This window comes from Vitis vinifera, chromosome 16, assembly GCF_030704535.1.
Source record: "Vitis vinifera cultivar Pinot Noir 40024 chromosome 16, ASM3070453v1".
NCBI classification, from domain to species: Eukaryota; Viridiplantae; Streptophyta; class Magnoliopsida; order Vitales; family Vitaceae; genus Vitis; species Vitis vinifera.
Genome location: NC_081820.1, coordinates 122851 through 144658, shown reverse-complemented (window position 1 = coordinate 144658; position 21808 = coordinate 122851). Strand labels below are relative to the sequence as shown.

The 21808-nt window shown below is 39.3% G+C and overlaps 3 protein-coding genes across 10 annotated transcripts; 1 reads left to right on the top strand and 2 right to left on the bottom strand.

Annotated features, from left to right (window-relative positions):
- On the top strand, positions 1 to 2844 carry LOC100242649 (uncharacterized). 2 transcript variants are annotated; one of them, XM_059733560.1, is made up of 6 exons: positions 1 to 223; positions 313 to 383; positions 1304 to 1352; positions 1463 to 1570; positions 2174 to 2255; positions 2346 to 2844. In XM_059733560.1, the coding sequence occupies exons 1-6, from the start codon at positions 175 to 177 to the stop codon at positions 2602 to 2604; spliced, it is 618 nt and encodes a 205-aa protein (XP_059589543.1). In that variant the 5' UTR covers positions 1 to 174; the 3' UTR covers positions 2605 to 2844. The 2 variants fall into 2 exon arrangements, with proteins under 2 accessions (XP_059589543.1, XP_059589544.1); XM_059733561.1 differs by lacking the exon at positions 1 to 223 and having other exon boundaries at positions 311 to 383; positions 1265 to 1352.
- Positions 2627 to 5184, bottom strand: LOC100247757 (probable pectate lyase 4). The gene is made up of 4 exons (XM_002267348.5): positions 4045 to 5184; positions 3602 to 3957; positions 3343 to 3478; positions 2627 to 3074 (listed from the first exon to the last, which is right to left on the bottom strand). Exons 1-4 carry the CDS (start codon positions 4516 to 4518, stop codon positions 2853 to 2855), a joined length of 1188 nt encoding a protein of 395 aa, XP_002267384.2. The 5' UTR covers positions 4519 to 5184; the 3' UTR covers positions 2627 to 2852.
- A 715-nt stretch (positions 5185 to 5899) lies between these two features.
- LOC100855088 (uncharacterized) lies at positions 5900 to 21265 on the bottom strand. 7 transcript variants are annotated; one of them, XM_019226078.2, is made up of 6 exons: positions 21035 to 21265; positions 19181 to 19340; positions 18361 to 18718; positions 17223 to 17533; positions 7082 to 7202; positions 5900 to 6307 (listed from the first exon to the last, which is right to left on the bottom strand). In XM_019226078.2, the coding sequence occupies exons 1-5, from the start codon at positions 21105 to 21107 to the stop codon at positions 7094 to 7096; spliced, it is 1011 nt and encodes a 336-aa protein (XP_019081623.1). In that variant the 5' UTR covers positions 21108 to 21265; the 3' UTR covers positions 5900 to 6307; positions 7082 to 7093. The 7 variants fall into 7 exon arrangements, with proteins under 7 accessions (XP_019081623.1, XP_010662028.1, XP_010662029.1 ...); XM_010663726.3 differs by lacking the exon at positions 5900 to 6307 and adding an exon at positions 6521 to 6962; XM_010663727.3 differs by lacking the exon at positions 5900 to 6307 and adding an exon at positions 6521 to 6941.
- Between the last annotated feature and the right edge of the window lie 543 nt (positions 21266 to 21808).

Here is a 21808-nt window from a genome sequence, read left to right as displayed (position 1 = left end):
GTTTGGCCCTTTTAAGTCTTTTCACATAGCAAAAGAGATCGCGGAGAGCGAACAAAAAAATTGGGAGACTGTGAAGAGCGATAAGCAAAGAAACGAAGCCGAATCTAAACCCTATCAAGTCAGTTTCTGATTTTGTACTTGGAAATTGATGAGAATTTGATTGAGTAAATAACAATGGCTGGAAGAGAAGTTCGAGAATACACAAATCTCACAGACCCTAAAGGTATTTTCTTTTCATTGAATGTTAGATTTCATGTATGCATATACAACTATGGGAGAAAATTTCTTATCTGATTTGAATTGTTGTTGCAGATAAGAAATGGGGAAAAGGGAAGGACAAAATTGATGATGAAGATATCACTTTCCAGCGCATGGTTGCCAAGGTTAGCGAATCGCTTATCCTATCCTTTTTCTTATTCTTTAGTTTTTATTATTTGGATATGAGATGTGATGGTGTGCCGTTTTTATGAAATTTCCATTTGTATATTTGGTTCTGTTGTAGAATCTAAAGTTTAATGACGGTTTTCAATTTTGGGTTTTGAATGAAGGATGTGGTTTGAACTATTTAGCTCATTGGAACCTAATTATACGATGATGAAGAGGGAGTTTGTGTTCTTGTTTCGGGTTCCCCATTTGTGGAAGTGCCCCAACTCGTGGGGTTTGTTTAGTGAGGTGCTAGGTTGAAGATGCTAACCCTAATTTTAGAAGGGTGTCCTATTTTTTTTTTTTTGGGTTGTTGGGAGGGGGGTGTTGGGTAAGGAGAAGCATAGGGTATGCAAGAGGTTGTCGAGGGCCTCTTGGGATGTACTTGAATGGGCAGTGAGTTTTGGAAGGTCCTGTTTGATTTTCGATAGTGGTGCTATATGTTACCCCTAATATGGTGTCTTTGACTAGTGTAGATGGGTTACATTTTAGTACATCTGCACAGCTCCATACCAACTTAATAACTTGTAGGTTCAACTAGGCTGTGCTCAGTGTTCTTCAACCAGGGTTTGTTGAGGCTGGTTAACAGGGTTTCTTCTTCTCCTTTTCCCTTCTTTCTTTTCTTCCTTTTTTTTTTTTGACTTAAATTCTGTTCATTTGTAGTAGTTCTAGCCACAACCACCCTTTTATGGCACTGATAGTAGTATATCAAGAGATAAATGGCCTGATGGGTGGTGCACTACATTCATCAGTCATGTGCAGCTAACTCCAGTTTAAATTACATCTCTTCTCTTTTTATATGACATTCTGTGGAGAGTTTTCTGATAACATGCCCCGGCAGGGATCTTGGCATTGCCTACCGGGTGGTTGATGTGAGCAGATGCAAGAGGTTGCAGGGGAACGTGGAGGTTACCTTCATGGACGAGGCGGTACTGTCTCTGCCTCTCTCTGGCTGGGTTTTTGGTTCCTTTTTCCTTCAATATATACCTTTAGTTTTTTTTTGTTTTTTTTTGAATTTTGGTTAAGTTTGAATATGCAGCATTGGACAGTGATGATCTACTCTATCTCAAGGAGCAGATGGAGGCTGAGGAGGATGCAGAACGCCTTTTACGCCGCACAGAGAAGCGTGCCTTTGCTGCATTTAAGATATCCTTTCGTGTGCCTTTAGATTTGCAACTGTGTACATTAGGGTGGCTGTGTCATTGGGGTTGAGATAGCTCGTAATGTTCTGGCATGCAAATTTTATTGCAAAAAAAAGTATGAAATGTGATGATGTTTTTTGCGGAAAGTGATATCCTGAAAATGAGAGTGGCTGCTTCTTTATTGTGATGATGTAGCTGGTTTAGTTTACTTAGTACAATGAAGCTTTAGGGGATTCATTTATAGAGTCATGTGTAAAAGTTGAAGAAATCAAATCAGACTATTCTAATGTGGTTTTCAAGTACTCTATGAGTGATGAGAAACTTAATATGAAGAAATCAAATCAGACTATTTTAATGTGGTTTTCAAGTACCCTATGAGTGATGAGAAACTTAATACCAATGAAGCTCTAGGTGATTTCTTTAATTTATATATCAGAGTTGTGTTTTCAAGTGCTGTGAAAATAAAGTACCCTTTAATAGGGTTTCTAAACAACTAGAAGTAATTAGATTCATTTAAGAAAGTCCATTGTGTAGGCTAGGTTATCTTCTGTGCATGACCCTTGGAAACCAGAGTATGGTCTCTTTCTCTTCCTTAATTAACTGGCACAAAGCTGCAAGTTTAGCAGATTCTTCACCGGCAACGGTTCCCTTGCCCCTTCGTGTTGAGCCCAAGCCAAAGAGTGGGATTAGGTTTATCACTACTCCTTTCTCATTTACACCCACAACACCTTTCTTTAAGTGCCTTCTCTGCTCTAATCTAAGTGATTATCTAAATTGCAGACAGCAAGATTTGCTGAAAAAGGTGGTGGAAGTCAAACCCAAGCGGCATAGAGTGTCAAGTCCATCTAATGGTAATCAGACTGCCCCAAATTCAAGTGACTCTGCTTTGAAAAATCATAAGTCTGAAGTTGACCAGCTGAAGGCAGGCGAGAGTCCTCTGTCAAGATCAAAAAAAGCAGAAGATGCGACTAAAGCAGAGAACCCTGTTAAAAGCTTACTTGGATTAGCATATGAGAGTTCTGATGATGAAGATGATTGATCGGAAAAGAATGGTTATGTGCTGGTCCAACATTCTATTTCTTCATTGTTGTTTTATTGATGTTCAAGCATATGCTTTGTTTCTTAGTACAAATATTCTCTCTCTGACCTAAACTAGGTTTCAGTGAATACTGTATTGAACAAAGCAAAGTAGAAACCAAAATATGTTATACAGCCAGAGAAGGAATCTGTTTCTATGTAGTCCTATCCTCATACAGGAATTGGCCATTTTTCTCCTTCAGTCTTGATTCAGCATCTGGATCTTTTACGGCATCGCAAAGCACCTGATGACCTTGTAATTGGCCTTACTGCTTTGGCATCTGCAACTCGGAACGTCTGTAGATGGTTATAGTGTGGCCTTTTTGCAGAGTCACCTGTTTGGCTGAAATGAGCTCCATTTTCAAAAACATCCCTCACAGACTGAAAATTCCATGATCTTCCATTTTCATTGTTGTCTTGTCTCCAGGTTACCTGTTAATCAATTTTTGAAGGAGTTAATAGAAATAGCTTAGGTATGATAAATTCCAGCGCACAATTTTGAATCTGGCTTCTCATTTTAAGTCTTTGGATATCTCCTGAAGTCATGATCAATTGATCACCAACTTTGTAGCCATCTTCTCTCATCCTTCGGCTTAGATTGAATTTTTCTTGTATATTTATGTCTTTATATGGATGATGGGAAATGGGAGTAGCCCTTTTGTATAACCAAAGAATGAAACAGTTGCTATTAGCCTATTACCTCTTTCGTCCCTGATTCTGGTGCAATAAAGAGGTTTGCTTCACTCAAAACGCTAGGGTTCATGCTTCCTCCTATGGCATACTGTTCCCATCCCAGATAGAGATTGTTGACTACATGTGTATATCCATGGCGGACCCTGCAAAGATTCAGTATGATGGGAAGAGAATGTAAGATATTTATTTTTTAGATTGGGTTGACATGGTTTGGTTGTTTTTGTATTCAGATTGTTCAGCCTGAGTGTATGTATAAGTGATTGTACCTTGGCATCCGCTGGTAGCAATTAGGACCAAAATGGTTGAAGGCAACTGTTACCTTCATGTTCTTGTCTTGAAGATACTCATCATCATGGCCTAGGAGCATAACTTTATCATGATTTCTGAACCAGTTGTTTGAGATGGTGATGTCTGTAGAACCACGGGTGACATCCAGGAGACCATCCTGGCACTCGTAGAGTGTATTGTGATCTATCCAAATTTGTGAGGATGCAACCAGCCTGATTGCATCCCCATCTACATGACCCAGCTCCATCATCTTTGAATCTGGACCCAACACTTGACCAGGCATTTGGGCTCGGCAGTGGTGAATCCGGATACCGTGGATGATTACATTAGTCACCTAGTGATAGATTCAATTAAGGTTTGTTTTAGGAACACTGTTCTTGATTATTAGTAGGGGTTTGAAGATATGTTGAGAAAACACTACCTCATGAAGCAAGAGGCATGCACCTCCTGCAATGTGAATGCTGGCACCTCTCCCATCAATGGTGGTGAAACTACTAATGAGTAGCGGTTTCTCGAGTTTGATTCTCATGCTTTGTTTGAATGTTATCCACACCTTTCCTTTAATGTTGGTGGCACCGAATCTGAGAGTTCCTGGCTTGGGATTCAAGGGGTGGTCACTAGGATCTGTAACTTCATAGCGTATCAAGTCTGTTCCAATATTGTTAGTCATCTTCCCAGCAAAACCCACCGAGCAGGTTGCGAGCAGTTGTCTGTGCCTCTGCCAGTTACGGCTCCTTCTCCAGCATCGATCAATCACGTTCAACTTCATGGCAGGAGGGGAGTTACTTGATCTATGAGCATTAGCTGGAAGAATAGTGTTGGGAGTGAAGAGGATGACAAGGATGTGAAGGAGAAGAGCCAAAGCCAAAGTGAAGCAGCATCCATGGAAAGCCATTCTCGAAATCCTTGTTTTGGTTTTTGATTTGGTATCAAGGAGTTGATGAGAATTTCAGAAAGCAAAAGAGAATGATGGATGCTTTGGAGGGAGGAGAGATGGGGAGTGTTGATATAGGAGAGTTTGTTGAATTGGTTGGTTTTTTGTTATAGATATAGATGAAGCTGTTGAGTGTAAAGTGCTTTAATCTCTCCCCCAGAAAATTGAACTAACTAGCCTATATTTGCCTTAAATAAGCGCAACCAAGATGAACTAATCAAACGGTCACACTGGATTTAGCTTCAATCTCCACAGAGTTGTGGGAGGGAATATAAGTTTTAAAATGGAATTGGGTGTGGCTCTTCAATATTCCCTTTTTATTCTTTCAACTTTCTTTGTAATAATTGTAGTAAAGAAGAAAAAAGAGTTAACCGAAAAGTGAATCCTATTATGTGATAATAACAAAAAGAAAATGGCAAGGGGTTGGGTGGAACGTGGGGAGCTTCTACATTGGGTGCACCTCTTTTGTTAAGCCCTTTGTATTCCACCTACTACATTGGGTGCACCTCACCTCTTTGTATTCCATCTGTTTATGAGCTTATCCATTTCTTTCTCACCATACCATTTAAATCAAAGTATTGTTTAGATAACTTCATATTGTTAAGTTGGAGTCAAAGTCATTTTATTAAATATGAAAGAATTTCTTATCTAAGTTAAAATATAATTTTTATAAAAAAAAAAATAATATTTTTCTAAATTTCATATTTATTTCTTTAAATTTTTTAAAACAACTTTTAACTTCTAGGAAGTACATCTAAATTTATTTTTATCCTTTTGCTTTTCTTCTAAGTATCTTATTAATGAAAATGCAACATTACCTTTAATTAGTAATGAAATTGCATGCATCTAGATACCCTTATCAAATGTTTGGGAATAATTTCAAGAAATATTTGTGAAATCCAACTTACTAAAAAAAATAAAAAAATAATATGCTATGATGGGTGGAGTTATTGCTCCTTCATGCGATCACAAAACTTTCTTTAGCCTCATTATGACAGTGTATCTCACCAAGAAAGATAGGAAATAGGACTGGTAGATGGTTTCCGTACCTTATGATGTGCTACCCCTTTTATATTCACACTAAAAGGGCCTTGTAGAGTTGAAACACATATGGTTAGAAAAGACAACTTAGTTGCATTCATGTGATGATGGATGCCCATTTCGTGTCCTGTAGGAAGAGCTACTCCAGTTTTATGATTTTTTCTCAAGTTGCTCTTTTTTAAAAACTTTGAAATTAATTATTTTTCCTCTTAAAGATCCCTTGGCTCAGCAGCATACGTTCCTTGTATTTGATTTCTCCCTGTCAAAGAACTGCTGTCTGAATAAGATTATAGGACCTATGTCAGATGAAAAATTTATCACTTCCATTTCTATGGACCACTACTACCATAATATCCCGCACATATCTCATCAGTCATCACCATAACTCTCCCACTGTTCAGAAACTTTAAAAATAAACAAATTAAGTAAATAAAATATACGTTCAAATGTTCATTATGTCTCTTTCAACTTCTCAAGCCTTCGCCATGAATCTGTTCAAAATCCTTTGAGATGAAAGACTACTTGTATATATCACCAAGAACGCATAGGAACCTGGGATATATCTCCATTTCATGTTTCCCCGATGTTCTGCAAATTTCCATGGACAGATACTCGTATACCAAATGCATAACAGTAAGCAAAATGTGGCCAAATTTCAAGCACGATACCATCCAAATTGTCAGTAGTAGAATTCAAATTGGTTGATTGTCTGCCATGTAAATGCACACGGCTGAGTTCCCGGTCAAAATAAATGTTTTTTTTTTTAATCTCAATCTAAACTTATGTTAAAAATATTTATCAAAATAGCAAGTCCCTACAACAAGAAGTTCAACTTTATTTATTTGTTTTCACTTTAAAACCATAGTTGGTGACTGGTTTTTTACACTTAGAACAAAAAAAAAAAAAAAAAAAATCCCATCAATGAGCATATAATTACAAGACTATATTGATAAAGATTTTAGAAGGGACACACTTTCACTATTTTTTTTCTTCAAAAACACTACTGTGGCCTCAAAACTCTAAGGCTTTCACTACATATGGAGTGAGGTCAAACCAATTAAAGCAAAGAAAGAATAAATTGATAGCAAGAAAGCTTAATTAGCGATCTGAACCTTGATTGCTCCGAGACATTACTCCACAAGTACAATCATTTGTTGGAATATATGTACTAGGGTTTTGACAGTGTCGTCAGGCCTGACTGATCCATAACTCTTATTGAATCAGCTCCGCAATATCCCAACCTTTCCATATCATTTAATAATAATAAAAAGCTATGTAATTTTCCAATACTCCCTCTCCCCTCCACGTTTCCTGCTTTGTTGTTTCCTAGTGACTCATTTTTACTGTTCCCAGCGAAAGGGTATCTAGATGAGAAGGAATACTTATTGAGGGAAGTAGAAAAGAAAATTTGCTTCTAATATTTAACTTCATGAATTGTCAATGTCAAGGCAAAAAATGACACCCCAAAAATTCTAATGATTACCTTGACACAGATTTACAGTTTTCTCCACATGTTTATAATGCCACCTGCAAATGACTTCAGATTTGCCCAAACAGTTGATCCCTTGGGCAGCTCTTCCTCGTTCTGCTTTCTAGAAATGTCTCTGGACAAAAATAGTTTGCAAATCATCTTAAACTCCAGCTCATAAATGATATAAGAGAAAATAATGTGCTACAATAGGAAATACAGGAATAAGAGGGATAAACTTCAAAATATACAATATGGTTAATAAAAAGGGTCAAAAAAATCAAAACCCATGATGATTATTATTATTATTATTATTATTATTATTAGTAGTAGTAGTAGTTGAAGCCCATCCTTAGGGAAAGGTTTGTGGTAAATAAAATCCATCATTTTAGGAGAAATCTAATCTAATGGAAATTGGATCAGTGAGGTGAAATAACTCGTCAAATGGACAGTGACTGTCACATGCTCATGTTGAGCATGTTAAACAGAGTAGGAAATGTACAGTATTTGTCGCAGTTCATTTTGCTGTGACAGTATCAAAATCCTTGAACATATGTTGGACCGAAATACCACTGTCAAGACCTTGTTACATAGACTAAAACTAAAATTATAGTAATCAAAATATTGGAGGATTAAACCAGACCACTCTGGTACTGAGACACATACATATTTTTAATTATATGAGTCATACATGATCATGGTCATGGATCTCTCTGTTGACTGATTAATTAAATGACCACCATAAGATCAGATAAGAACCGACCCAACTTGGAGCTAGGTTTTAACTGATATAGTTTGTGGCTTTGTGACTTGGTAGGCTCCATGCCCCATCATGAAGTCCTTGTCTCATGGGCATCTAAGGACTTGAAAATCACAAAGGCTGACATTTTAATACGTGTTCTGGGACATGGCAGGAGACATTTAGTTCTTTATCTTGAAGTTATGTCTTGAAACTGCCGGGTACTTATTAGTCTAGCAACTAATCCTTAGAAAGTTGTGTTTTTGTCTTTAGAAGCATATCTTCACAACCTTGGAAATGGCAGACTTGGTGGTGATTGTGGTTTGAGCTATTGAGTAAAAGAATGATATAAGAACTGTAGTGAATACATGTGCGGATGTAATTTGTTTGCCACTTTTCTCTTTGAGGACACATTTCTAGTCTTTGATACCCGAATTCTTCAAATTCACGACATGGCATGGATGGCTATGGGATCCTTGTTGGACCATCCTATTTTACTTTGGGTGTGGCTCTTTAATTTTTTCATCAATATTCCCTTTTATTCTTTCAACTTTCTTAGTAATAATTGTATTAAAGAAAAAGAAGAGTTAATTGAAAAGTGAATCCTATCATGTAATAATAACAAAAAGAAAATGGCAAGGGGCTGGGGCGGAATGTGGGGAGCTTCTAAGTTCAATTCCATGTAACCTCTTTTGTTGAGCCTTTTGTATTCCACTTACGTACATTGGGTGCACCTCTTTTTGTTAGCTGTTTTTTTTGCTAAATAAAGATACATGTGAAGGATGAGAAATCTCTCCTAGATTTACATATTCTGATAAAAAGAATAGATTAATATGATTTCTCCCATATACCACCCAAAACTATTTGTAGGAACTGTGGTCCTTCTTTCAATAAGGAACAATACATTTACAAAATCAAAGGATTTGGAATTACACACCAAAATCTAATTGATTTACATAATAGTTAGAGTGCCATTGAAAGCTGAATTAGTTGAGGCCCAAAGAAGGAATAAAAGTAGATTAAGTCCCATATCGTTTATGAGCTTATCCACTTGTCCTAAAAAGTCCTTCCATTTCTTTCCCACCATACCATCCAAATCAAAGTTAGGCATGTAATTTGCCATGGAATTTTGCCTCTACCTATACTCCCCAAATCTATAAAAGAAATGGTCATCATGTTAATGATGCTCCTAGAGAAACACGATCTAGCTTGGCTTGTTTGAATAATCTATACCATGATGCCAAAGTTATTAGATAGTACGAAAAAAGATGATCAATTGAGTCACAACTTTTCATACACATAAGGCAGTATTCAGAACTAAAAGTTTTGTTAGGTCTTCTTATCTGTTGCAAGTTGTTGGTATTGACCTTTTTATTACCACTAGCCATGTAAAAGGCTTACCTTAGATGGAGTTTTAGATTTCCATGAGTTTCGTAGGAGAGAAAAGAGATGGGTCCAACTGATTGAACAAGACTAAAAGGAAAGACTTTACATAGAATATACCCAAAGAAGATAACAATTGTAAATATTTATTTTCCTTTTCTATTTATATCCTAAGTTGTATATATTCCTTTGTAATTATCAAAATCAATATGAGAATTTTTCCACACAACTTCCTTTGCTCTTCAGCAAGGGCGTTTCAACCAAACAATTATTTTTTTCAAAATGGGAGACCACTCTAACCCTTCTATCCTCCAAGAGTCTTCAGGGGGCCTAGAGTACAAATTTCCAAAGAATTGCACTATTTCCTCCAATATGCTTTACATGTTGTCTAGAGCCCTTCCTCATTTACAAAGGATTTGATCAACTTTCTATTTCTCCTTCCATTTACCAACCTATGAAAGTACTTAGAATTACAATCCCTTTCTTTTACCCATATGACCCTTGCTTTTTGCCTCCAATGAAACTCTTCCTTTAACAACAGATTGTCTAGTTCCTTTTTCCGATGGTCCTAAGAGTTTTTTTTTTTTTTTTTTTTGATAAGTAAACAAGATATTCATTAGAAAAGGCTAAACGCCATAAAGCATACAGGGAGTATACAAAACGGCTAAAGCCTCAAAAAAAGGAAAAGGACCAAAAAGAAACTACCTCCCCTTAAGTGGAAGCAATCCACTCCAAAAAGCCTATGAGGGAGAAAGACTCCTCACCTAAATACACTTTGGCCCAATTCCACAAGTTACAGACAAAAGAATTCTTTAATTTCTGAATATTCAACTCACCCCCCCTAAAGGCTAACCTATTCCTCTCCTTCCAAACCGTCCAAAAAATACATAACGGAATGGATTTCCAAATCCTTTTCCTTTTCTTCCCTACAAATGAGCCCCTCCAGGATATTAAAGCCTCCTTTACAGTTTCTGGGTGGACCCACTTAACATCTATCAACCCAAAAATAATTTCCCATAGGGCTCTAGTCACTATACAGTGTAAAAGTATATGATGTACATTCTCTTCTTCGCAACCACACAAATAGCAGCAATTAGGGAGTTGCACCCCTCTTAACTGGAGTCTATCCAGGGTAAGCACCTTCCCCCACGTAGCCTCCCAAGCAAAAAAACAGACTTTTGTTGGCACCCTATCCACCCATATTTTCCTTGCGGGAAAAACTGTGGCATTAGGCTTGTCTAGCAGCCTGTAGGCTTCTTTGATTTTGAAAATACCATTTCTTCCCTGCCTCCACACAACTGAGTCATCCTCCAGAGAGGGCCTTTGACCCCTCAAAGTATGAAGCAGCTCCCCAACCATATCCATCTCCCAATCATTGAAGTCCCTCACAAAAACAAGCTTCCAATCTCCTTGGCCCGCATCATGATCCCACATCTCCTCAATCGTAGCATCCCTATGCACGGCAAGGACAAAGAGTTGATTGAAGCATTGGGACAACGGAGTGTCTGTGCACCAACAATCTTTCCAAAACTTGATTTTGGAACCCTTCCCGACCCTAAATGCCAAATTATCCCAACACCAATCGTCTTCCTTCATGATCTCCTTCCAGACCCCTACTCCAGCCGGCCCACGGACCTTCTTTGGCCTCCAACCATAATCCTCTTGCCCATATTTTGTAGTGATCACTTGATTCCAAAAGTTATTCTTTTCACAAGCAAACCTCCAAATCCACTTGCCCAGCAAGGCTCTATTCAAAGTGGCTATTCTCCTTAATCCCAGCCCTCCCTTGTATTTTTCTGTACAGACCGCATCCCATTTGACCAGGTGAACTTTTCCTTCCAAGTTTCCTCCCCCCCAAAGGAAATCTCTTTGTGTTTTTTCCACTCTTTTGGCAACAGACTTGGGCATCCGGAAAATAGACATTTGGTAAGTTGGCAAACTAGCCAAGGTGCTTTTTATGAGAGTGATTCTCCCCCCTTTGGATATGTACTGTCTCTTCCAAAGCGCAAGTCTCCTCCTGATCCTTTCTTCCACTCCATCCCACATAGATGTAGCCCTGTTGGGGACCCCTAAGGGAAGGCCCAAATAATGAGAGGGCAAAGACCCCACCCTGCACCCTAATTCAGCTGCCAACTCAAGAGAATCCTCCACTTCTCCAATTGGGATGATTTCGCTTTTGGCTAGATTAATCCGAAGACCCGAAACCGCTTCAAACCAAAAGAGAATCCAACTTAGGTGGGAAACTTGCTCTTTGCTCGCCTCACAAAACACAATTGTGTCATCAGCGAAAAATAGGTGGGAGATATTCAAGGATGTTCTACTACCGCCCCGAATATTGCACCCTGAAAGGTAGCCCCCCTCCACCGCTCTCCTGATAAGGACGTCCAGAACCTCCATGCCCATAACAAAGAGGTAAGGGGATAGGGGGTCCCCTTGACGAAGCCCTCTAGTATTAGGGAAGAAACCAGCTGGCACTCCATTAACAAGAATGGAAAATTTAGCAGAGGAGACACAACTCCACATCCATCTCATCCATTTGGTCCCAAAGCCCATTTTTTTAAGGACCTTCATTAAGAAATTCCAATTGATGCTATCGTAAGCTTTTTCTATGTCCAATTTGCAAACAAGGCCCTTTTCTTTCTTCTTCTGCCACGAGTCTATCACCTCATTCGCAATTAAAGACGCATCCAGAATTTGTCTTCCCATAACAAAGGCATTCTGAGCATAAGACACCACTTTACCAATCACTTTTTTGAGCCTATTAGCTAAGACTTTAGCCAAAAGTTTATAGAGCCCCCCCACCAGGCTGATAGGTCTAAAGTCTCCAAGATTCTCCGCCCCGCTTTTCTTTGGAATCAACACCAAGAAGGTATTGTTAAGGCTCTTAACAAAGGAATTATGCTCATGAAATTCTTTAAACATCTCCATGATCTCCTCTTTGGCAAAGTCCCATGCGTTTTGCCAAAAAGCAACAGTAAAGCCATCCGGGCCAGGGGATTTATCCCCATTCATCTCCATCAAAGCCGATTGAATCTCAGTCTCTGCAAATGGGGTTTCCAGACTCTCTGCTTCTTGCTGGCTGATGCAATTCACCTGAATGCTACCAATATCCGCCTGCCAACCCATATCTTCAGAAAGCAATTGCTGAAGCGAGTTCACAACACCTTCTCTCACCTCCTGCTCCTCTACTAGCCACTCCCCATTAACCTTAATTCTGTCCATAGTGTTGTTTCTTCGATGTGCACTAGCCATTCTATGGAAAAACCCCGTATTTCTATCCCCGTCCTTTAGCCAAATCTCCCTTGAATGCTGTCTCCAATGGGCTTCCTCCAACAGGACCCATTTCTTAAAGGAATCTTTAGCTTCCTTTTTTAATTCAGCTTCCTCCATAGATAAGATTCTCTCACTTTCCACCCGATCCCAAAAATCTAATTGATATAAGGCTGAAGCTTTGTTAGTTTCCAGCCTCCCAAAAACCTCTTTGTTCCACACTTTCAGCTTCTTTTTAATTTCCTTCATTTTAACTGCCAATCTATAGCTAGCGCTGCCCCTGACTTCAATTTCTTGCCACCAGGTTCTGATAATGTCATTAAATCCCTCAACCTTAAGCCACATATTTTCGAATCTAAACGGGGTTGGGCCTCTTCTTACACCACCCCCCTCTAGCACGATAGGAAAATGGTCAGAAGTGGGACGAGATAACCTGCCCTGAGTGACTCCACTGAACTGATCTAACCAGCTAGGGGAGACTAGAAATCTATCTAGCCTCGCCCACGCCTGATTATTCAGCCCCCCACTCCATGTGAACTCTCCCCCCTGCAGGGGCAAATCCACCAGCTCTAGATCATCCACAATTTGAGCAAATCTCCGCATGGCTGAGCTGATTCTTCTTTGGCTGCTCCTTTCGTGTTGAAACAGAGTAATATTAAAATCCCCACCGAGACACCAGGGATCGCCCCACAGTCCCCTTATTGCCCCAAGTTCTTCCCACATACCCTCCCTTTCCACTTTGGTAAAAGGGCCATACACACCCGTAAAAACCCAGATAGCCCCATTTTCTGTGATCTTGAATCTACAAGACAAGGAAAACTGACCCTCCTCCCAATCCAGAATTTCCAGGACCCGCTTATCCCAGCATATCAAAATGCCACCCGCAGCCCCTTCCGCATTTCGGGCTCTCCAATCTGAGAATCTCCCCAATCCCAAACTTCTCACAATACCCTCCGACATCTCCTGAATCTTGGTTTCCTGAATACACATTAGGTCCACCCTCTGGTTCCTTATATAGTTTTTGATAATTTTCCTCTTTGAGCTGTCATTAGCTCCCCTCACATTCCAGGTAATGATCTTCATCCTCATTGGGCAACTATCAACTGGTTCCCTTTGCCCTGTGAAGGACCTTTCTGCCTATTCCCCCCCTCGTAATTAACGGAACATTCCAGCCTCTTCAGCTCTCTTTCAAATTTGGACTTTTCCAAAAGTTCTTTGCTGTGAATCTTTTCCCGTCTCTTTCTGATTTTAATCAAGAAGCTCAATATCTCCTTTTCCAGTCCCTCTGTAGAGAATCCCAGGAATTGACTAAATTTTGCTAGACTGCATTCCTCCCAAGGATCCTCTTTCTCGTTTTCAGTATCTTGAGAAGCAGAGCCACCATTGTTCCCTTCCTTATCCTTAGCCTTGTCTCTGTTCTTGCTGTCCTCTCCCAACTTCCAGAAACCATTTTCGTTTTCAACATTCCCCTCATATACTGTTAACCAAGTGGACATATCCCCCCTTAATTCCTCCTCAATACCCCCTGGGTGATCGAAAGACTCCCCCTCCGGAGCCCGATCAGAATTAGAGAAGAGAAGAAGAGGTGTTCCCACAGCCTTTTTACCTTTAGGATAGGGATTTAAAGCATACCTTTTAACTTCCTCTTCCAGCGCTCGGTCAGTCATTGAAAGACCAACATCCCCTTGTTCCCTTCTAGGCTCCTCTATCACCCAGCTTATCAAAGGATCCTCTGAATTGGGTCCTTTTCTGGAGCTAAAGCGACCCAGAAAGCCAGCCTTCTCTAATGGAGCAATTGGGCCCTCCCTTTCCGGACCTTCCACCTCAGTTAGTTGATTGCAGCCCATTTCAGCAACCCAACTTGGGCCTGCCTCTGAATAGTCATTCACTTTAGGCTTGTTTTTTAACTTTCGGCCCAGCAGCCCATCCATTTTGTTCAGCCCACCATCCTTCTTTAACCCACTAAGGCCCATATTTGGGCCACTTGCAGCCGGCCCAGCCATTCTACCAATTGGAGAGGCCCAATCCCGATTCTCTTGGCCCTGGAACTGTAACCCGGGTGCAGGACCCGGCCCATTCTCCTGCAAATCACTCCCATCAACTGGCGTCTGCAGTTCCTCGATTCCCGCACCTACCAACTCCTTTCCCACGCGCTTCTCCGCGCGTGAATGCAACTCACCCCTGACCTCCTTATTCCTCCTGTTTTCCGTCGCAGAGAAGGGCCGTTTCACCACCGGCCTGATCTCCCACCATAAAGCCACAGAGTATATCTCATCCTCTACCTCAATTTCTAACAAGCTCGGTCTGAAATCGCCTTTTGTTTTAACCAAAATCCTAGCCCATTGAATCTCCCCCATCGATCTTGTGCGCTCATCCATATCTACGAAGCCCCCACATTCCTCCCCTATTTTCTTCAAAGTCCCCGGGCTCCAGAGCGAGATTGGGAGGCCGTATATTCTAACCCAAGCTATCTGCTCCATCTCCTCCTCTACCCGACATCCCGTCTTTGGATTCCATAACTCCAGCCCTAAATGGGCTCCTCCCAGCAGTCTGCTCCCCGAGGAGGCCACACGGCGTGCCTCACTTAGATCTTCAAACTCCAACGAAGCCTTACCTCGTTCCAATTTGGCCAACCCTAGCTTGCCTTTTAGTCCCCAAGAATTCGCCCAGAGACTACCCAATCTCTCCAAGTCGTCTTCCTCCTCTTTTTCGGACTTCCAGCTCACGACGAGGCAATGCTCCAGCTTCTGTAAGTTGCCAGCAATCTCCTCCCTTGTAACCCTCATCTTAATTGCGTTTAGGCCATCCCAATTGGTCCTTCTGACGGCTTCTACGTATGATTTCGCCGGATTAGCTCTTCCGACAGTCCTTACCTCCTGCACCTCTGTTCTTCTACCGGCCATCTCTTCCATTTGACGTACCATCTCCACCATAGCCGTCCACCCTCTTTTGCCCCTTCTCCCTCTCGGTAAGAATATGCAAAACCTCTTTCGTTCCAGACCCACAACCCCCAATCTTAGATAAACACCCGCTCTGTTGAAACCCCGAGCCAAGGTATACAGCTTACCTCCTTCTTTCCATTCCTTTTCCCATCGCCCTTCTTCATCGTCACGAATACAATGGATTAATCCCTCCTTGAAAAGCCCTAAGCTTTCCAGCCCTAATCGAACCCATGTCGAGACCCCACGTTTCTTCTCCACAATGCGAAACTGGCGTTTCCCTTTCCTATCATCCAGGGCAAGTTCGAAGGTCTTGGATTCCACCGTGAAGCTTCGCCGTCGGCTCGCCTCGCCGGTCTCCTCGTCGTCGCCGTCGCACGCGCTCTCACGCTCCCTCTCGCCCTCTCTCTCTCTTTCGCTCTCTCTCTCTCTCTCTCCCATCGCTCTCACGGTTCATCCCGATGGTCCTAAGAGTTGATAGCTCAGGAGACAAAATTCCTTCTAGTGACAACCTTCAGTATTGACCATATCTTCCACAAATTTCTTTTTTCTCTCCTTTGGAGTGTTTCAACCAAACAACTATTTTTTTCAAAATGGGAGACCACTCTAACCCTTCTATCCTCCAAGAGTCTTCAGGAGGCTTAGAGTACAAATTTCCAAAGAATCGTACTATTTCCTCCAATATGCTTTACATGTTGTCTAGAGCCCTTCCTCCTTTACAAAGGATTTGATCAACTTTCTATTTCTCCTTCCATTTACCAACCTACGAAAGTACTTAGAATTACAATCCCTTTCTTTTACCCATATGACCCTTGCTTTTTGCCTCCAATGAAACTCTTCCTTTAACAACAGATTATCTAGTTCCTTTTTCCGATGGTCCTAAGAGTTGACAGCTTAGGAGACAAAATTCCTTCTACTCACAACCTTCAATAATGACCGTATCTTCCACGAATTTCTTTTTTCTCTCCTTTAGATCTCTAAAGGATGCTTTGTTCCATTCTTTCAATTTTGATTTCACATATTGCAATTGTTTCATGAACCTATGACCTTTCCACCCTTTTCCCCTTTTTCTTTGAGTTTTGGATGAAGTAACCACATGTTTTCATACCTGAAAGGGGCTAGATCCTGTTTGAACGGGTTGGTGTCTGAAACAATGAGGCTATGACCAAAGGTCCCTTTGGATAAGGCTATGACCAAAGATCCTGTTTGAAACAATGAGGAAATCTTTACTCCCACTTGTCTGTGATTAAGAACTTGTCCAACCCCTTACAGACAAGGAATTCTTTCAAATTTAACCATGTGAACGAAGCATTCTTGGGAGGGGTGCCCACTAGTTCAAAGTCATCAAAGTTTCTCATGCTAGAGGCTATAGTAGAGCTCCCCAACTGTTCTGAATTCTCCTTATGACATTAAAAATCCTCATCCCCTAGATCCATTAGCCCCACTCAAAAATCCTTCCTTAGAATGTTGTCATTTGGAACATATATTGAGGCACGCCATAGGTCCCCTTCATCATTTGAAACTAGCATGACTGTAACTGAGGCGCCTAGCACTAACTATGAGCACCTGTACTTGCCTGAGTCCCATATTATCAATACTCCTTCTAAAGTTCCACAATTAGGAAAGGGTCACCCACTCCTTGTTCCTAATTGACCTCAGACTACCGACAAAAACTCCTATTACAGGTGTTTTTTCTCTTAATATTACTGCTATTTGCCTATCAAAAAAATGTTCAATTCCATGTAACAGGGAAAAAAAAACCACTAATAGATAGGACAACAAGATCAACAACAGCAACAATTATAATGAAAAGGATAAATCTTACCTTGAAAAGTCATCTAATTCAGGGGACCCTTGATTCTGCTCAGGTTCATGCTTTGTACCATCAAAATTCAGCAAACTTTCAGAAGCCACTTCCTCTTTTTTACCACCCACTATTGTTTCAAGACATGGCTGAGAAGACCCCTCAGTTTCCCCTTTTAGCGTAACACTTGGTGTTTCAACAAAACCAGAACGATCTTTCTGTGCATCCTGTATTTTACCATTTTCTAGCTTTTCAAGATGTGCATGCGAAATGTCCTTAGTTTTCCCTTTTACCACACCACTCTGCATTGCAACAAAATCAGAATGATCATCCTGCAGGCAGAAAGAACTGAATGGACAACTGTAAGAATTACACAAGTGCATATTCTTGCATATTCAAAGAATACATACATAAATTGCACTAGAAACTAGTATTAAGAGGCTTCCAGGAGCACTGGAAGAAGCCAATGATTATTATTATTTTTTTAAAATTTTTATGCTTAGGTTGTGTTTGCATGAGCTTTAAGAGAGAGAGAGAGTCTCAATAGCCTTCTTACTAAAACCATTTAAAACATTTAACAAGCACCCCAAACTGAATTTCAATGAGCCATTTTAAATATATCCTCAATAAAGGTTGCACCTATTTTTTGGACGGTTTGGAAGGAGAGGAATAAATTAGCTTTCAGGGGGGGGGGGGGGGGGTTAGCTATTCAGAAAATTAAGAATTCTTTTGTTTGTAATGTGTGGGAGTGGGCAAAATTGTATAGTGGTGCGGAGCCTCGCTCCCTTATAGGCTTCTTGGAGTGGTTAGCCTCCAGTTAAGGGTTGGTGGGTTTTTTGTTTCTTTTGTCTTTTTGTTAAGAGGCCCTCGTCGCCTCATATACTCCCTATATGCTATGCGGCGTTTTGCATTTTGCTAATATATGTGTTTACTTATCGAAAAAAAAGGTTGCACCAAGATCCCAAAGATGTATGATAATCAAACATTCTGCTTCTAACTCCGAAGATCCACTTGCAAATCTAATCCAAATGTCAAATTTCCAACCTCCCTCATTCTGCACAAAGTTGGCAAATTCCTCTATCCAGCTCTAAATCTAGTTCAAATGTTCTCCCTCCTCCTAAACTATATGATTCAAATTAGACAAATGTCCAATACTTACTGATGTTGTAACTTCTTCAGACAAGATCTTCTCAACCCACTTCCCTCCCTTTGCTTCTAAATTCTTGCTACTTGCATCAGAGGCCTCCAAAGGACTGATTGGTACAGTTTGACGATAATCTTCTATTACAGCATCCACTGTTCTTCGACTTGTTGAAACCTTTTCAGCTTCAGCCAGAGACTTTCTCTCTTTAGCTGGCTCATTTTCCATTAAATTTTCATTCCTCCTGCTTAAGGGAGAGGTTTTAGCTTTGTGTTCTAGCTCCTGAACCAACTCCCTAACAATATAGTAAGAGCCACCCACATGTTTTTGAGCTTCAGAAACAGTTGGGAATTTTCCTGCATTCATTCCTCTGTACCTGCAAACAGAGTGATAATTATCTTCATTCAGCGTAAATGTTCAATCATGAAAAGCCCAGACAGAACATCGAAACCTTTAACATCTCATCTAATTCTACCAGATCTATTCTCAGATCCAATATAAAGTTCAGTTTTTCTATGCATTGTTACCCTCAATCAATGATAGTAATAATTACCATCATTACCATATCATAACACTTTATTACCATTATTGTAAACAATAACACAGTCAATAAAAGTAATAATATAATAGCAACAATAATCAGTCACAAAAATTATTCACATGCTAAGAAATGTGAAATGTGAATGAAGAAATCCAACCTGAGCTAAAGATTCATAGATGATCAAAATCAGGTGCTCAAAAGCACTCATTTTCATGGAGAATAATTGTACAACACTAGTCACATGAAAAATATGAAGATTTCTAGCTACTTAAATGATGAGGCAAGAGGATAATATACTTGTTTACGAAAGATTCCACCATAACTTTCCGTTCATCTTTTGGAACCCTTTTGCGACTTTTCTGGGCTTTTACAACGTAGGAAGGAACAGAGACAGCATATGACCTTCCATGCCTCCGAATATTTGATTTATGCACAACATTAATTATCTCAGCGTACACTGTCAAAATCAAGGATACATCGTGATTATACATTTTCAAAATAACAATGTCAAAAGGCCAAAATTTAGTTATAGAATGAATTTTGAAGAAGGATGTGCAATAATGAGAAAGCAACATTCATATATATTTGATAGGCAATAAAAGATGTATATATATGACCAAAAAAAAATAGTACACCAAAGTACACAAGATGTATACAACATTCATATAGAAATATGACATCAAAAGCAATTCCAAATCCCATTCAAAGTAGCTAAAGAAATTTTACAGACCATGCAATCCAATTGTCCCTAGACAAAAAGGTGGAGCAAAACTGAACTCTGGATATCAATGAAAGTGGATTGAGTTTCATGCTGTCCCAAACCCAAAGAAGGCTTCTTTATAGTGATAAAACTCCCACAGACATGTATTCGAACCTCTTGCCCATCACCCTTTACTAGTTTAGTAGAAAGCACAAACAGTATATTGATTGATGAACAGCCACCAGTGAGAGGAAGGTAATGATGAAGTGGAAACTCTCCAATTTACTTGACATTTAACAAGCATGAAAAGAATCTAAGGAAGACTTCATCCAACTCAGCATTACTGAAAAGTAAGCCCACAAGAGCTATTGAGTGTAAGAATAGAAGGTTCTACACATCCCAACTCATACAACATTTAAAAGTGAACCAAACACTAGTCAAATAGACATTTCTTACTAGAAAGATTAATCAAACAATTAAAAATGGATACACTGCTATGAAATCAACATTTTTTATAACAGGAAGACTGATAGAGGAAGATGAAAGGATTGTGAAGTATACCGGGTCAGAGTCTAAGACACAACATATCCAGTGGTAATAGACATTGTGTTAGGAAATGGAAGAGAAAAAGAGTAGACTTGCTTATGTTCGGTTGGGAGAAAAAAGGAACAGGGAAAAACAAATCCAGATGCAAATAGAGCTCTCTTTGGTCCTTGTTTTCTCACTTTTAAATTTCCCTAAATTTTTCTTCCAATTAATCTCAGATAAAAGAAATAAAAATAGTGTACATTAACTTACGTCTGGTTGCGGAAAAAAAGGAGAAAAAAGAATTTAACTTCTGTTAGGCTCTTGCTTTCTCAGTTTGCGTTTCTCTTATTTTCCTAAACTCTTTGCCCTATGTTTATTCTTGTTTTCTCACTTTAAGTTTGTTTTATTCTCTTGAACTTTTCGTCCAATTAATCCCAGCCAAAAGAAAATGGTGAAAATTGGAAGAAAAAGAAGAGAAGCCACTTATATTTGGATGACGAGAAAAAAAATAGAGGAAATTGGAAAGACATGAAATTTGATCTCGACTATGTTCTTGTTTCCGGAGTCTAAATTTGTTTTATTTTTGCGTATCTTAACCTTTTGTTTGGTTGCACAGAAACAAGATTAAGGCAAAAAAAATGAAAACGGACCTCTGTTTGGTTCTTATTTTCTCGGTTCAAATGTGTTCTTTTACCCTAAATTTTGTTGTACCATCAACGATCCTTTCATGCAGTTGAAGCACTGCCCTTAGTAGCGGGCATTAGAAAAAGAAAAAAAAGGAGTAAACTTGCTCTTGGAAAGAAACTCAAATGAGGGAACAAAGAAAAGAAAACGAAAACGGAAAGCAGTTTGCTGGACTAAAATTTCTTGAGAAGCAAACAACAGAAACAGAAAGGAGCGGGAGAGGAAGAACGTGAAATTACCGTCGGAGGAGGCTTGGAGAGGGTGGGAGGGAGCAGAGAGCTTGGAGAGGGAGGTGAGAGCTTTGAGACGCATCGAGAGAAACGTAATGGCTTCCACCTGGGGGCATTGACCGTGACAGAAACTGGACGCGAGAAGAGTGTAATTACCAGAGAAACTAAGTGTGTCAGCGCTCAGACAGACGCTAGGGCTTAAGAGCTAAGGGTGATCATATCGAATTTTGCAGTATAGGCGGGCTAAAACCGAGCCCAGCCCAAAGAGACAAAGATCAGGGTCTGTTTGGTTCAAAATGCAAATTTTTTTAATTAAAATGTTTTTCATCTTTTCAATCATTACCTAAAAAATTTTACAAAACAAAAATTATAAGATATTAAAATTACTCTAAATCCTAAACAGTAATTAGGAAGTGTTTTCCAAAAACAGTTTTACAAAATAATTTTTAAGAATAATTTTTAAAAATATTTTGTAGAATAAAAATCTTGAAAAGCTAAAATGTTTTTAAAATTTTATATATATTTTAAAAAATACTTTTATATATTTAAAAAAAATACTTTTATATATAATATTTTATTTTTAATTATTTTTTATATTTATATAATATTTTTTAAAACAATCATTAAAAATAATTAAAATATATGCAAATACCTTATTTTATATTTTTAAGAATAATAAACTCTTCTATATTTATTAGTCTTGAAAAATATCTTTTTATTTTTATTTTACTTTAATGAATAAAAAATGTTTTAGAAATAGTATCAGACCTTCATCTTTTAAAC